Source organism: Centropristis striata, chromosome 15 (genome assembly GCF_030273125.1).
Source record: "Centropristis striata isolate RG_2023a ecotype Rhode Island chromosome 15, C.striata_1.0, whole genome shotgun sequence".
NCBI lineage: Eukaryota > Metazoa > Chordata > Actinopteri > Perciformes > Serranidae > Centropristis > Centropristis striata.
In genome coordinates, this window is record NC_081531.1 from 8435513 (window position 1) to 8452394 (window position 16882).

At 41.7% G+C, this 16882-nt stretch overlaps 1 protein-coding gene across 1 annotated transcript in view; it reads right to left on the reverse strand.

Annotated features, from left to right (window-relative positions):
* The window catches only part of med13a (mediator complex subunit 13a), a 91543-nt gene that overhangs the window by 14124 nt on the left and 60537 nt on the right, over positions 1 to 16882 (reverse strand). The window contains exons 12-19 of the mRNA XM_059351653.1: positions 13922 to 13952; positions 13310 to 13431; positions 12896 to 12986; positions 8911 to 9122; positions 7598 to 7794; positions 1705 to 2627; positions 932 to 1099; positions 250 to 473 (exon numbers count right to left, since the gene is read on the reverse strand). Coding sequence (XP_059207636.1) covers positions 250 to 473; positions 932 to 1099; positions 1705 to 2627; positions 7598 to 7794; positions 8911 to 9122; positions 12896 to 12986; positions 13310 to 13431; positions 13922 to 13952 — 1968 coding nt within the window. The remainder of the gene's footprint in view (positions 1 to 249; positions 474 to 931; positions 1100 to 1704; positions 2628 to 7597; positions 7795 to 8910; positions 9123 to 12895; positions 12987 to 13309; positions 13432 to 13921; positions 13953 to 16882) is intronic.

Below are 16882 nucleotides of genomic sequence, written 5' to 3' on the forward strand. Positions count from 1 at the left end.
GGGGTCTGTTTCTGTGTTTTGTATTGTTAATGTGTTTAAAAACAATAAAGTGTACCATTTTCTTTCTTTTCATGTTTTAATGAAAAGACTTGATATGTTTACAAGATGTAGAGCAACATGTATGTGCTGTTTTGTTTTTCTTCAAATAAAAAGTTTAATAACAAAAAACAATAAAGTGTGTTTAACAAACAAAACAAAAAAGGACACTTTAGGGTGGTTCCAGTTGTGTTTTAGAGCCGTCTTTTCTACCTCGTAGACAGCGGTGAGGTCTCGGAAGAAGCTCTTGGCACCGCTGAGCAAGGCCTCGTTGTCAGGACAAACCACCAGGTAGCCGATGTCCCGCTGGGAGCCAAAAGGATCCAGCAGCAGTTTCTCCCAGTAGGGCAGACCAAACGGAGACAGCACCACAAAGTCATACTCATAACCCACCAGGAAGGTGGGGATGGGCAGGGGCTCTGGGGACTCGTCTGTGCCTGTGAGGGGTGAGATGGAAGGAGGAGGGGAAAAAAGAGGGGAAAAAAGCAAGTGTGGAAGAAAGAAAACAGAAAAACAAAAAGAAAGATCAGTCAGTGAGAGTTGTTCCAGGTAACGTGTCAGCTGCCCTCCCCCCTCTCTTCACCCTCCCACTGTGCATCAGTTGCCAAGCCATCTGACAGCTCCTCCCAGCAGAGCTGACATCTGGACCACAGCAGAGGGACCACTCTGCCTACTGACCTGACAACATCCACAGTTTTTCTACCCCAAGACACACACATTCCAAATGTCACACACACACGAACACTTAATGCTGCTATCACTCTCACAGTTTCTCAAAGAATCTTGCTCCTGGTAAAACAGTGTGAAATCTCCATTGTACAGCATGTGGAGGAAACTCTGAATCACTGATATCTGACATTAATACAGCTCAACAGAAAGCATCAGTCACATTTACCGTAAGAGCCCCGTCCAGCCATCTTGTGGAACTGCTGCCAGGTGAGGGGACCCTGAACGCCCCACGACCTCACCGTCCTCTTCTTCTGGATGGCGTCCTGAAGTACGGGCTGGAGGGACATCAGCACCCGCAGCACATCCTGAGAACACAGCGCACTCACGTCCACTGCTGCACGAGTGGGTGAAGGAAAAAAGATTAAGATTAATCACAACATGAGAAACTCAACACTGAGTGCATAAAAAAATGTAAGTGGGTGTCTCAATAAATCTTTTTTTATTAGTTATAGTTAATTGTCTGTAACTTTTTGACTACTTAAGAGTTTGACTTGTAAGGATAATAAGAATTTATGTTTCTCAACTAAACACAAGTGGAAATACTTTACTGCTATATTACTGCAATGTTTAAAAGCTTGATAGATTAAAAATGACAACATAAAAAAGCATTACATGTTAGTATGACACTAGAGATTGAGCAATCAGTGAAATTTCAAATGCAGTTTTAATTGAATATTGTCAAAATAGACTATGAGCAGCACAAAAACAATCAATTTTAGGAAACATTTTGAACTGATAAGTACCTTTTTACTCTAGTTAGGTTTTGTGTTTGTGTTTAATTAATTATTTGGATTAATGTACACTTGCAGACAGCCACTTTCATCTTTTAATGGGTAAATATAAAGGCCAAGAAGCTACAATTGCCTAAGAAAACATGATTTGGTGTCCAACCGAGACAATTTCAGCATGCAGTTAAATCCAGAAGGCCACAGTGCTCACCGTTTTGTTTGGCCCAGTGGTGCAGACAGGTGCTCTTCACCAGCGCCTCGTCCACTTTGCCGCCCGACATGTTGTCCATGAACTGCCTGCCGTGCTCCAGAGCCATGTAGCAGTCGCTGTGGTAGTCCCTTTCCTCCACCCTCACACATGGCGGCACAGGGGCCCCGCTTGGCCCCCGTGTCACTATGTCATGCTCCAGGATTGAAATGGGTGAAAAAGGGTTGGTGCACTGGTCCTGTAGAAGCAGAATGAGCTCATCGGGGACGCGGTCGCCCCGCCCTACTCCAGTTCTTTCCAGCGAGGAGAGCCGCAGCTCCTCGAAGCGCTTTTCTGCTTCTCTGCTGACGTCGGAGCCGCGGCCGATGATGTCCAGCTCGTCCTCCAGGAAGAGGCCCGAGCCGTTGCCGTAGCGCCGATTGACCACAGCGCTGAAGCCGCAGCTGCACGTTTCCTGAGCCTCGCTGATGGGGTCGCTCAGGTACACGCCCACATCAGCTCCTTTGATGTTCATGTTACATACGCAGATGCAGCAGCTGTCGAAGTTGCAGTCCTTGAAGAGGTTCATGACCGACTCGGAGAGGATGAGGGTGACGTAGAGGCTGTGGGCCTCGGGGATGGAGGGTACTGTGGCCGGCTCTACCGAGTTCAGCGGTCGGCAGGTGGAGGGCGTGGACGCTGGCGAGTAGAGGTCGGAGTTCTCGTACTTTAGTGAGCCCTGGACGCTGGAGGGGCCTCGAGGTGTGCGTGGGGTGCGTGGCGTACGTGGGGTGGGTGCAGAGAAACGTGGGGTAGCGGGTGAAGGCAGGATGCCAGTGCCACCGTTACTTGGTGGAGCACTGTTGGACATAAAAGGCGTGTGGGTCTGAGGGGTGTAGGTCTGGCCGTAGTCCTGGTCCATGGCGCTGCCCACGCTGGGGATGTTACTGAGGGCAGAAAGACAAAAAGACATGAATAAGAAATGGGGCTAAAACGAAAGGCAAGCACAGAAGGTATATCTGACTGGAGAGACCCCGTGGGAAATTTTAGGGTTACACCATGGGCCCAGAGGTCCTTAAAGGTAGAGTTTTTTTGAAGAGGGGTTGTATGAGGTATTTATCTGTAGTCAGTAGTAACCTACAGTAGATGGCTGTTAGCGCGCCCCCAGTTTGGAGAAGCAGGCAGCAGATCCGTCATGAAAGATAAGCAATGTTCTGCTGTGGACAAGGGCAGCAGCTAGCCACACTATATGTACAATATTTTCACGGTTTTGCTTTGCCACCCTTTTGAGAGCCCTTTACAACAGGGAACTGAAGCAATCATCCATCTATGTGCTCTTCAAAGACACCAGACTCCTTTGACAAAACCAGTTATTTTACACTGCAGAACAAAGAAGTTGCTGTTCTACTGCTGAATCGATTGCTGCATTTGTGTTATTGTGTGACATTCCAGTTGTGGGATGGAGGGTGTTTGCTTGTTTCTATATTTTATTATTATTATTACTACTACTACTTTCTCCTTTTTTTATGTAAAGCACTTTGTGTTACATTTCTCTTGCATGAAAAGTGTTATACAAATGAAGTCTGATTGATTATTGACAAAATGATGCAAAATAACTGATCTAGGCAGCAGAAGACCAGCAACTCCAGCGATCAGTGAGGTAATATTACAACCCCCACGTGAACCTAAACAGGGCTGTGTCACAGCTAAATACAGCACACACTTAAACTGATATTACTTTTTTTTTTAATGTGGCTAAATACATTTAGCTGCTGCCCCCGTCCACAGCAGTACACTGCTGAGCTTCTTTACCGGTACTCTTTCCTGCTTCCCCAAACTGGGGATGTGCTACTGTAGGTAATACAGTGATAAAGGACAAGTACCGAACACAACCAACTTCAAATATCAACCAACTTCAAATAATCCAGCCGTCCCCTTTAAGAGGATTCCTGTGAAAGTCAACAAAGCAATGTGGACAATTAGAAATGATCCAGGGCTTAGACAATGAATGACTCTTCTAATCCCAGCTTGCAATGTTATTGATATTCTTTTCTCATCACATTAAAAAAAAGGAGAGGGAATCTCATGAATCCAACTATCTCATGAATCCTGATGTACTGTACATATACTGTAACTGTGCTATGGAAATTGAAGCACTAGTTCACAGAACACACTTCTTTTCCCAGGTCTTTTTTAAAAAACCAGAATAGCAATGTTCAGTACATTGCTTCAAACAACAAAATAGTGTAATCCGACTGTCTCGCAGCATTTGTGAAGATAGTTTGAGTAATAAGGCAGTAGGGCACGACAACATTCAGTACAAAAGGAATGCAGAGTGAGCTTAGACTGCACACATGTTTACACATGAGGGAACAAGAATGCAAGCGAGAGAATGAGAAACGGGTAGCAGAGAGAAGCCGAGGGAGACAGAGAGACATTCAATAAACATTTCAACGAGTGTCCCTCTGAGGTAAGGTTTATTTTTGGGCTGGCAAGCAACAGTGAGGAAGCAAGGAGAGAGAGAGAGGGGGTGTGAGAGTGCAGAAGAGAGGGGGAGAGAGAGAGAGATAGAGGCAGGGAGGGTGAGCACATCATGTCCCTAGCTATATGTGGGGAACGACTCCTGGCACAGAACCATTAGAAGGAAGTCCCAGCACTTCTCTCTCTCTCTCTCTCTCTCTCCCTCCTGCAGCACGTTCAACACGGGCAGCACAACATTCGAAGATCTTTATCACTGAATTGTACTTCCCCCACATCTGATGCTTCTATCGAAGTTTCAGAATGAACATCTGTTGTCCTTTAATGATGTCATCACCAGAAAAAAAAACCAAATCCCCAATTTGAATAAAGTGATTAACTGGATTAAATGAATAAGTCTAGTTTTTTATTAAATCAACTGTCTTTAATAAGTCATCTGGAACTCATTAGTTCCAGTTATAAAAGTGTATGTCTCACTTTGTGTGCTGCAGCAGTGGCAGTGTAAATGTTTTAAGTATACATGTTGAAGCGGAATACTTTGTTTAAAATGGGAATTTTGTACATTTTAGAAAAGTTTGGAGTCAGAAAAAAGAAGAAGCTGTGGAAAGCATTTAAATGTTGATTGAGAATTTGCATGTAAAAATTGTGGATGAAGCTTCAACATTTCTAACTATTCACTAGAGCTCTGTCTATACCAACGCCTCTTTGGACATTTGCCAAGTTTGGTAGAGTGCCGACATCCCTCTCCATCTGTACAATCCATCATAACCAGCCTCCAATTACACAACAAGACAAAAAGGGAAATATGAGCCCTATACTGCCCTACTAAGCCTAACTGCAGTAACTATGCAGAAGGTAAAACTGAGAAAAACTGCTATTTTAACTGGCCAGCCAAATGGGTTATAGGTAGGTAAGTGATATGACACGTATATCTACATGTAGTGATGATGTAATTTTTATGCTAAAAAAATGATTTATTTAACCTTTGACCCCAAAAATGTAGTTGCTGCACCTTATGAAAGGGATGATTGTTGTACAAATCTATACATTTGTTTTTTAAGGAAAACTGCATATTGTAACATTATATTTTGATCAAATTTGTTGCTTGTTCTGCTCTAAATTTCCTGCCAAGCTGCAACATATTCTAATCAAGAAAAATGTCATAAAATAACAATCTAATTATCATCAGGAAAAAGTATAACCCCATAATTGCAATTGGCTGTGCTGCAAAAGGAATGAATTCCTTGTTGTAAAAGTCAGTTAACATTAGCCTGCTGGATAAACTGCCTGCTGACAGGTCACTCTTCAGTGACAAGCAACGTCTCGCCTCTCCAAGCCAAAACATTTAGAGATCACAGCAGTACCTGAGGAAACACCAGTCTATTATTTTACAAGCCTTGTGTTGCTTGTTTCAAATTGAATGCTTTGTATAAATACAACTCCCAAAGTAAAACTGACATTGTTAAAAGCTGAAATGAGAAGTCCATCATGGTGAAAGTTTGTGCTCGGAGTAGGAAGATTAGATCTAGATCAGTAAACTCCAACAGCAGTGAGTCTGACAGATTTTATGTTCCCAGGTCAATGAAACACGCGGGAATAATATTAAAGTCCATACAAATGTAATAAGGGTCTTCTCTACTGCCCTGATTACAGAAAAGCACAAAAATCAATAGAACAAATCAAGGTTTGTTTGGGGATATTTTCCGGATAAACATGCAGATAATAAATTCCCATGTGTGTGTGTGTGTGGGAAGCAGCAGAGGTGTAGCTGTGTGTACTTAAGAGGAACAGTGACAGATATACTGGAGACTCCAAGCTGCTGTGAGCAGTGAGGTGGCATGGAGCCGCTGGGGGGGCCCATCTCACCACTCCAGTGATAATCCTCATCCTGAACCAAGACGGCATTTTACACTCATTTCCCTGCTCCGCCTGAGGCAGCCATGCATGGGAAATCGAGCAGGCTGCTAAGGGGGTGTCCGGGGAGAGACCAGAGGGTGTGTGGACAGAAAGGGAGCAGAGGACGAGTGCATGCTTCTGTGCACACGCAGCAAAAACCAGCCAGCACAGCCTTGGCATTTCCTCCGCAAGTCGAAAATTAGAATGGCTCGGTAACCTTCTGCCTTGATCGCCGTGATAAAATGAAACGAGCTAGATAGTAATTATACAGAAATAAGGCACGTAGAGGAGTGTCAGCGTGATATCACTGGAATCACTTGATGTGCTTCTGTTAAGCCGTAAGTGGATCATTTTCACAAGTTGCATGGTACTGCCTACCCACAGTTGTGGTGTTACTCTCACATTAAAGATCTCAGCTGTGTGATAACAGCAACACCTGAGAACTGAAGATGACAAACACCAGGGCCTGAAATACGTTTTACTATGTACACTACAGGCCAAAAGTTCAGAAAAAAGATCAAATTTGTACAAAGAAAGATCATCATTGCTATACTTTGCAACAAAATAAACATGATTATTATATGAAGAGTCACTTATTAGAACACATTTTTATTATAATAATCAAGTCTTTATTGCTTAGACTGTGTTCGTCCTTCTTTCCTTAATGTATAAATCTGTACTCTTGTTTCTTTTGTCAGAGATATGAACACAGTTGAGATTTATTGGGATGTTTGTATCCAATCTCTCAAAAGCCAAAGAGCTAAAGTGAATAATGCAAAAATTTTTTTTTTTTACTTTTGCACTGAAGTTGTGACTCTTCCAAATTTTCTCAACCCTAAAACTTATTTCCTTTGTTTACATGTATTCAGCAATGGTCTACCTAACATCAATGTATGCCTAAAGATTAATTGAGGAAAATGGTTAAATTCAATGAAAGTAAAGGCTGATCATGTAGTAAACACATCAAAAAATCCAAAGAATCCATACTGGATACTGGATGAAAATTTAAATTGCTTCCAAACTTTTGGCCTGTAGTGTATTTGCACTAGTTTTTTACTCACTTTTTGTCTTCCCCACAACGTTATTCCTCTCTCCTACAGCATCCATTACAAGTACACGCACATGGTAAATTATGCAAATTGGGCAATGACATAATTTAGCGACTTCTAGTGACTTTTTTGACAGCGAACAGCTACTTTCTTTAGTGAGGAGTTGGCAACACTGCTCATGGTCACGCACACGGCAGCACCGCTAATGAAAAAAACTCTAGGGGGAAACACTGCTGTCAGTGTGCTCTCTTTGCACAAAAGCATTAATCATATATAAATTTGTTTGTCAGTTGCATGAGAAAACGTGTTTGCACGTGTCAGTTAATGCCAGAGTTGGCAGCCCTGTACAACGTATTTCCTGTTCCATCCACTGGTGCATGTAGAGCTGTGAATTACATGCACAGCCCCAATTTTAAGCACACTTGTATGTAATATTTCAAGTGCTGAACACACACACAGTGAAAACCCCAATGAAAAGCACTGCAGCAACATACCTGTCCTTGTTGAGGAAAGTCATGACAGGCACGGGGTTGAGCATCTCCCTGCCCATGGTCCAGCTCGGTCGATAGATGCAATCCTCTGGGACTTTGACAGGCGGGAGACACTGGCTGGGTAGCGTCTTCAGAGGAGCGAACATGGAGCAGCCTACGAACGGCTGGCACAGCTCTGGCTTGTACACAAATGAATAGTCCTACAAGATGGACAGAAGATAGGGCACAGTGAGGCAGAAGGCAAAGAGAAATCTGTTTTTGTTTCCTTGCCTCTATGAAGGTAGAGACACAGAGATACAGAACCACAGAAATGTGAATAGCAGGTTGAAAATAGGATTAATATCAAAACATACTAAAGATAGAAGATTCCTGGCTGAGACTTTTCTACCTTATACAAGCAAAACATCTGTGGCAGCTTTATCTCAGTGACGACAGAATGAGAATTAGGGATGGGAATAATTAGTCAATGGTCGATTAATTGTCGTTAAGAATTTGGTCAATCGCGTGGAATTTTTACTCGATCTGTGTATTTTTTAATTTTATCGATGACTGAATATCAGTACTCACTGAACTGAAACACGCCGAGCGTTCAGTTCTGCGGCCGTACTTCAAAAAGCCAATGAGCTGAGAATTAAGTTGGATAAAGCTACAGTTTGCAAACTGAAAGTTTCAATGACAATTATAAAACACACAGAAATACAAGAGGATTAATAGGAGCAAAACTAGCTTCACGTATCAAACCTTGCTAGCATGAATTACTGAGTTTAATTTGATCCAAAACTTATTTAAATATGAAGATTACTGTGAAAACTAACCTCATGTCTCTTCGGGGGCTAAAAAAATAAGACACTGAACTCCTTGACGTTATCTTTACAGTTTAATTTCAGTTGATTAAGTTTTAAGGTTGACGGCATCAAGTGCCTTTTGTACTTCCAAAATAAAAGCGTCCGTTATCAAAACTGGCTTTTGCATAGTACTGTATTTATATCTTTTATTTTGCCCATGTATGCATGCATCGATTAATCGATTAATTGATCGTTAACGTTATAGATAATCGAGTTGGCAGGTTTCTTCCAAACGCCCATCCCTAGAACTGATAGAGGTTTAGTGTGTTGCTCATGGGAACTTCAGCTAGGTAGATGCTCGTTGACATGGGGAATGAAAATTGAGCCTGGTGAAGAAAACACACCCATCAATAATCAGTGACTTTGACTTATGACACCATCCGATTCTGGCAGTAAATTCGACCTATTGGTCCAGTCAGTTGTAATTGACGCCGCACTAACACGGGACAGATTTACTGAGTCTAGACCTACCTTGATTTCCGATGGCTTGGGGCTGCAGAAGCTCTCCTCCACCTCGATCTTGAAGTGTCCTCCCAGAGACGAGGTGCCGTCCAGCGTGGTCATGCCCGTGTTGGCCTCCATGCTGCCGTACTCCTTGCTGCACATGTTCATGGGTGAGTAGCCCATGATGTGCTGCTCTAGAGAGGGAGGTGTGGGGAACATCTGGTGCAGGTCTGCAGAACCTGGTGGGAGAGAAGAACATGGGGCCATCAAAATATGACACACTTGGATTATAATGCGTTTGAAGAGGAAGGAGTGCAGAAAGTCAGAAGTCTATTCCAACTTAGGGCAACACCAGAATTAATTTCCTTAATAAAAATGATGATGAAATTACTATGGCTAAGTTTTTTTTTTTTTCTATGACCAACACCAGATAAGAGTAAAATGCAATATTTATGAAGGGTAAATCAGTTACTTTTTTTTTTAATGCAGCGGTTTCGTGTCCTGTGCAGCACACACCATATGGGGACTACGCCAGCAGCACACTGCTACGCTGACTTGAGAATATGATGAGTTCGGGCAGGCGGGCGGGTTGAAAAGTGATAAAGCAGTAAGTTATTAATAACCTACAGAAACATTGTGTGCCACAGTCCTCTTACCACTTCTATTCCACTTTCTGTTACTCTGTCTGAAAAACATGTATGGCTTACACCTCTGGCACTGCAGCGATCAGTCTTTGTCTCAGTCCTTAGTCCTAAAAATTGTGAACATATCTATCTATAAAAGCAAGAAGCGTCTGTGTGTGTGTGTGTGTGTGTGTGTGTGTGTATGTGTGTCTAGGGCATATCTCGCTGACCGTTTGTCAGACTGACCTAAGATTTCGTATGTGGCCTGCACATTTTAAATACATGTTTCAAAATGTCATCATTATTTACGTAGGACGTGTTGCGGCATTGCACTGTTTCTGATCGGACGCCTTTTAGGGGAGCTCCGCCCCATTGTGTGATAGGCCTACACCTGGTCAGTTACACAACTCACTCTGGATTTCCACCCTGACTCATCTCATCTGGAAGTCTATTAAGCCAACCTATCTTTAGGAGTTTTAAAGTGCGCTACAAGGTTCGATTTTCCAATAATATTTGAATATTTTCCAGTGAATATCAATGTTCAAGGTGAATGTGCTGGATGGTGTGGTAGCTTATAAAAAGTAAGTGTTTTATGGAGTTGCAGACGTTGTAGTGGTCTGCATGTAATGTGCAAATTCTGTTTTTCGCCATTAGTATGCGAAGCTTCTTTTTCTTAAAATAAGTATTTCTTTGTCTCTTTATATCTCAATGTACATCCATGTATTACCAAATATACACTTTGTATATTAACACTACGCAAAAGAGTATTACACCTCATTGTCCATCCCACTGTCACACACAACCTCATTTGGCCATAATTGAAAAATCTACTTAATCTCCCACCATACGAATACATACTTGCTAAGGCCACTGCACTAGTGATGCATAAATTTGCAGCTTGCGGGTCGGTTCAGTGGGTGATCAACATATTTTTGCAGGTTGGGCGGTATGGACTGGCTCTAATAACGGATCAGCTGGTATTAAAAACAAACTGACCAGGGCCATTACTAATGAGCACAGTCAGGAGGGCTGAGAGTAACTGCAGAGCTGCATTCCTAATCATTCAACTTGTGTGTGTGATAAGATAAAATCTTATGTGAAATGTGTTTGAATTTCAGTCAATCTGGTCCATAATTTTGCATTTTAGTCAATGTTCAAAACGATGAATGAATGATAAATAAAAAGAAGACGTAAAAAAAACAGTTTTCAGAGACTAAAACTTCACTAAAATAGAATTTACATTCACTAAGATGAGACTAGAATGCACAAAGGTTTAGTTAACTAAAAGTTGAATGTAACAAAAAAAAAAGACAGGATGAGGTCGACTAAAAATTATTTAAAAAACTAACAAGGACATCTTACACAGGAGGACTAAATAAATACAGCTGACAAAATTAACAGAAGGCAACACACATATCACACAGCTTACCCTGCTAAACATGCTGATAATGAGATAAACCTAATTATATTTCCAGTATCTTAATTTCCCCACAAAGCGCACTTAGCGACACAGTCTCTTCAGATAACAATGTGGATGACTTAATAATGGAAGATGTGTGATCTTAAGCTGTTTGTTACAACGGCTACTGTCAAGATGCTTGCTGATGTATGTTTTCTTGTTCTGAAACCAAATATGACAAGCAGCTGTTGTTGTAGGCAGCTACCATGTAAATATAAAACAGATGAATACTTATTAGGATGCTTTAAATCTGACAGGCCTCTCGCCCACGACTGATGAAATATTTACATAGTTTGTCACAGTTACTTTGGCATGTTTTTACACATTTTTCCCTAGCAGGAATTTTACAGGATCCAGCAGAGCCGTTTCTGCAAAGTTCAAAGGTGGGTAAAAGCAGCAGCACCATCTTTTTTATACCGCATTCATTTGGATAAGCTAATTCTACTCTACACTAGATTGACCGTCTTTACATAGAGATATCCATATCTTTACCAGGAAATGTGTCAGACACTGCGTGGGGAATATCCTCATACTCGCAAACCAATTTTGTAATTGAAAGATGCTTCCTGGGGGCTAACAAACCCAATTTGTGGTAAATGGGCAGAGGCTGGAACTGTACAGTATCCGTTCATAAAACTAAAGCAAAATGGTAGATCTGAGACCAATTTGCTTCTCAGTGAAATACAGAGTGTCCTTAAATTCTCTTTAGTTCTACATTAGTGTCCCTGAGCTCAAAACTTAAATATAAATAACTAATAGGAAAAAAACACATTGTCTGGTACAGCTGTGTTAACCCTTTGAACCCCAAAATCCTTTGTGAAGCAATCCTTCAAAATCCTTGAAAAGCATACTTTCTTTTAAAAAAAGAAAAGGAAAATGAAAATATACAAAAAAAATACAGATTTTCATGGACATAAACTCCAGTGACCCGAGTGCGGATAAGCCGTTAAGGATAATGAATGAATTAATGAATGGACATAAACTGTAAAAAAAAAAACAGGCATTATGGTCAGATCTTCAACTCTCCCACGGTCCTTGAATGGATCACGTGTGGCGAACGCTTCCATTAGGAAAAGTAGCCGAAAAGAAGCTTAACATTTTGTTATTTCATCAAAAGCACTTTATTCTACAGGTCGAATTGAAAACATTATATATATGTAATGTTGTAAAAAAAAAAATAATAACTCAACATGTATGGCATGTGGAGCAACAACATTTATTCCAATATTGGCAACACTTGTGTGCACTTGGAAAAATGTTGTATATATAGATTCCATTTCATTCTAATTTTTTGAAAAATTAGTTAATAAAAGAAATTCAACTCACACTGTTTCTTTATTTTATATAATACATGGCATTAGTATTGTTTTATACTGCACAAAAGACTTTGTGTTGAACGTTGACTTAAATATTGTGAAAAACGAGGCAACAGTGATCAAAGTGTGACGGGAACAAAAAGTGTTTGGGGTTCAGAGGGTTAAGCTAAGACTCTGGTGTCAGCATAGAGCCTGCAGTGTAGTAACAAAGAAGAAAACAAGAGAGAAGGTAAAGGAAGACTAAACACTGATGCACAGTGAAGTTAATTACAGCCATATTCTCCACCACTAGGTGGCAAAGCCAAGGGTGAGCATCAATGACGCCTGAGTAGTAAAAGCCTTAATTTTATTTAGTGGATTAAAAGGATATGGTGCCGTTTCACTTAGCTGAAGCTGTGAGCATGGGGAATACTACGTTTTAATATGAAGTGGCTTCTGGCGAAAATCTCAGTGTACCATTTTTAATTTTCAAGGGGCTCAGGGGTATGACAAATCTGATTCTAGATTAACATTTGGGGTAAATCCATCCTTGTACTTTAAGGAGACACGGCAAATCAGTGTTCAGGGACTAGAGAGAGAGAGAGATCAGTAGACATAGATGAAGAGATACATACTGATGCAGGATACAGGGTCCAAAGTGGATGGCTTTGGTTCCTTGCTGCCAAATTTCTCATCCGTTCCGTTCACTGGTCGCCTGGAACCGGGCTGTGGACACAAAAAAAAAAAGAGGATTTTAGCACCTGACCGTTTTGGTAACTCAAAGTGTCAGTTATAACACTGCTCTAAATTCATCCTTGTTATATTTCTCACACCTGTGGGGCTTGCAAGTCAGTATCGCACATGACATTTTCTTAGAGTAACTGGTAAGTGGGTAGTGAGAATTGTCAGCTGATGATGGGCAGAGTGAAGACACTGCTCTGGCACACGCACGCCAGTTGAAACGCACACTCATACGCACAAACACTGTGCCAGACCACGCTGGGTGTAATGAGATATTTATTGCCGTGTGAGCCAAGGTCTCTACTAACCGCCAGATCATCCTCGTCCGAGTTGAAGAGGTTGTCCAGGTCGTTGATGGACACCACCAGGTCCGTCTCGTGGATCAGGCTGGTGGAGGCCATGCGGTTGTGAGCAGCCGCCCGCTGAGCATCTGCATAAACAAACATACCCACTGTTAATAATAAAATATTCATGTTTATATTGGGTGCTTAGGAACTCTCTTGCTTTGAGCTATGATTGTTTATGCTAACTGACTACCCGGGTTGGCCTCAATTTGCTCTCTATCCAATCGGTTCAGAAAGTAGATTCTCCATCAGTTCAATTATTGAAATTCTTGTGGCATGACAGATCTGTTATATGAAATTTGAATTAAGGATGATCGTGAATGAATGTTCCATATTTAGTGAATGACTGTAGCTCCTTTTAACATACTGTTGGAGACTGAATTGAAAGTCTAACCGACAAGTTTCATTCAGGATGCCAAGTCCCCACATTTGAATAAACCAAGATGCAACATGCACCCTTTGGCCCGACTGTCTGGGTCTTCTGAGGATATCAGTGTGACTATATGTGTTTGTGTGACAGCGGCCAAGTCTTACACAAAGCAGTAATGGTTGTTAGGAAATAAAGAGGCTCCTTACCATCTGACGGACCAACTCCTCCATCTTCACCCTGTGAGGACAAAGAAAGACCAGTCGGTTAGATAAAAACACATATAACCCAGTACAGATCCATCACACAGTGAATATTTGATTAAAAAAAGAAGAATGCACAGTCCAGACAGATACATTGTTTATAATAATATGACACAATCTCATGCTGATGTTTTTATGGCGGGCAGTCTCTCTGCAGATACAAACACCACTCTAGTGGGTCAAAAGTGATGATTTAGAAGGAGTTATTTTGTTTGAGTCTATACATTGTTATATACATACATGCTATACATGTTTTTTTTCAAATCCTACTCATTCTGCTTTTAATGAGGGCCTGTGGTTGAGCAGAGCCCGCTTCATTACGGTGTTAAAACGTGGGTGTGTGAAATCCTTTGAGCCCATAACTGTGATTAAAAAAACTACAGAAATAAATGTGACTGGACCAGAGCTGGGATAAATCACAATACAGACTAGTAAAAAAACAACAACATCAGACTGCCAGATTCAACCCACAAAGGCGGTTCCTTTCTCCAATCAAAGCAATAATAATAATAATAATAATAATACTACAATATAATAAATAATAGCGATAATAGCAATAATGGACGAGACAATTGGACAGACACAGAAGAACAGTGGACAGGGGCTCCTTGTTTCTGCTGTGGCAAATGAGATTTCCAGTGTGGATCAGAGCAAAATCATGATCCAAGGAATGGCCTCTTAGGTTCCCACCCAGACATCAATATCTGGGAGGGCTGGCCTTCTGTATGTGCGTGTACGTGCTCTTATGATGGGTTGTGTGTACACTGTGTGCTGAGCAGTTCTAGCTTGGGGAACAGGAATGTTATGTCCCAGCCATTGATTTCATTACGCTCCAGGGCTTTTCTCTGAGTAACGCAGGCTTTAATCTGTCTCTCTTAAAGGACCAATCCACAGCAGCGCACAACATCTGCAGCAAGGCCACAATCCATAGGTGGTAATGATGCCTTAACCCCTTATCAATAACCTGGCCTTGTGTGTATGTGTGGAGTCTTTACATATTGCAAAAGCTTGTTCGACTCCAAGGCTGTCTGCATTAAAAGCATCCCATCAGCCTTTCCCCTCCAACTCGCTCAGTCACCTCATTCATCTGAGGCTCTTTCCGTGCATGTACCTTGCACTTCATAATTCAGCGAGCTCTGACATAGATGTACCACTTCTGTGCAGCGATATCATGATCAGATGACAGTCCATTAGAGCACACGTGTCACATGGCGTGCAGCAGAGTCAATAACGGTCCAGTTTGAGGATTTTTTAGCCAGATCACTGGAGATGATCATGCACAGTTCACACTGGGTCTCTGCACCTCGATAGTGAGCTGCCAGTAAGTGGTTAAACAGTCTGATGAGCGATTAATAAAGCAGACGTTTGTCAAGCTCCAAAGTGTCTAACAAAGGTGAATTGTTTTAGAATAATTACGAAAATCCCAAGTTTTCACCTTGAGAAAATTGTCTTGGTGCTCAAAGAATAAAATTATGCTTCAGTAAATGGCCCCATTATCAATCTTACGTAAGAATTGGAGGAGAACACCCGCACGCATGTGGTGGTTATACACACAAGCCATAAAGTAAGACAGTGGAACGGCTCCGCTGCACAGACTGCTCTTCAGGGACTCTTCACTCCACTGAGAGCTGCCTTCACCCTTACATACCAGCACAGACCGGAGGGACAGAAGAGAAGCAAAATATTTGAGTGTGCTTTTTAAGCTTAATGGTTCAGTGAGCCAGGTTTGTTGCCGTGGTTAGACTCCAGGCTCCGTGAAGCTTGCTGCAAACATGCAGCCAAGGAATGAACACACACACACACACACACACACACACATTGAATCTCCCTTTCAATGCTGGGGGCGATCCACAGCTAACAGGTGGCCCTTGTCTGGAGACGGAGCCAACAACCCCAGAGGCTGAGGCAGAGCAGAGGAATACGGTGTTAAGGGGAAGGAGGAAGTAGGCAGATCAAATAGGAAAAACACAACAACATAAAAGGAAATTGGACAAGCTAACTATTTGGTGTTCCTCTAGGCTCAGCTAACAATGGAGATTCAGGGATAGCTTCCTGTTCGGTTAACTTGGGCAGTGAAAGCGGATGTATGCAAAAAAGCAGTCGTACAATTATTTTTAGTGCAGTATCACAGAGGATGCTCATGGCCTATTTTCTACCTCGCCTGCTCCCTGATCTTAAAATCAGCCCTCTTGTCCCCTTTTTCAGCTCCGGGCAACTTATGAGGAAGGTGGGAATGAAGCGGTTACTCTCCATGCTGCCTTTTTGGAAGGCTTCACACTGCTAAGCACCATTAAATCCAATGGGGTGTGGCTGGATTGAAAGCAGCCAACTTGGAAAAGACGTGTGCATGGCTTATTTGTAGGCAGAGCGGAGTCCGACATGGACTGTTTTTCAGGTCAACTAGTCACAATCAAGAAATGGCAGAGTGGTAAATGGAAAAGTTAAAGTTTATGACCAGCATTACAAGTGGCAGCAGAGCTCTATAAATATTCCACTCTAATACTAGCTACGCTATTAAATGATTAATCTGAGCTGAATCACAAGGCTTAAATATCTTGTGAGATAGTCGACACTTAATTGGAGTATTTGTAGTCCTAAGTGCGAAGTTTTTATCATAAATTGTTCTTGACTTAAAGTCCCTAAGAAACGTGTCCTGAATACCATGTCAGTTTTTTGTGGTTGAAGTTCAAATTTAGATCAGAGTATGTTCAAATAAGATGCAGAGGAAAGAGTAAGCATAGTGTTGTTGTTATGGAAACAAGTTGAAAAAACCTGGTTTATGTTCATCCTTCAACTTCAGATGACATTACACATGTAGGAGAAAATATGATAGATGTAACATGGCCTTAAATGATTTTACCTGGCCTCCATCTAATGCTCTAGTCCACAGCAAAAATGAGCAACAGG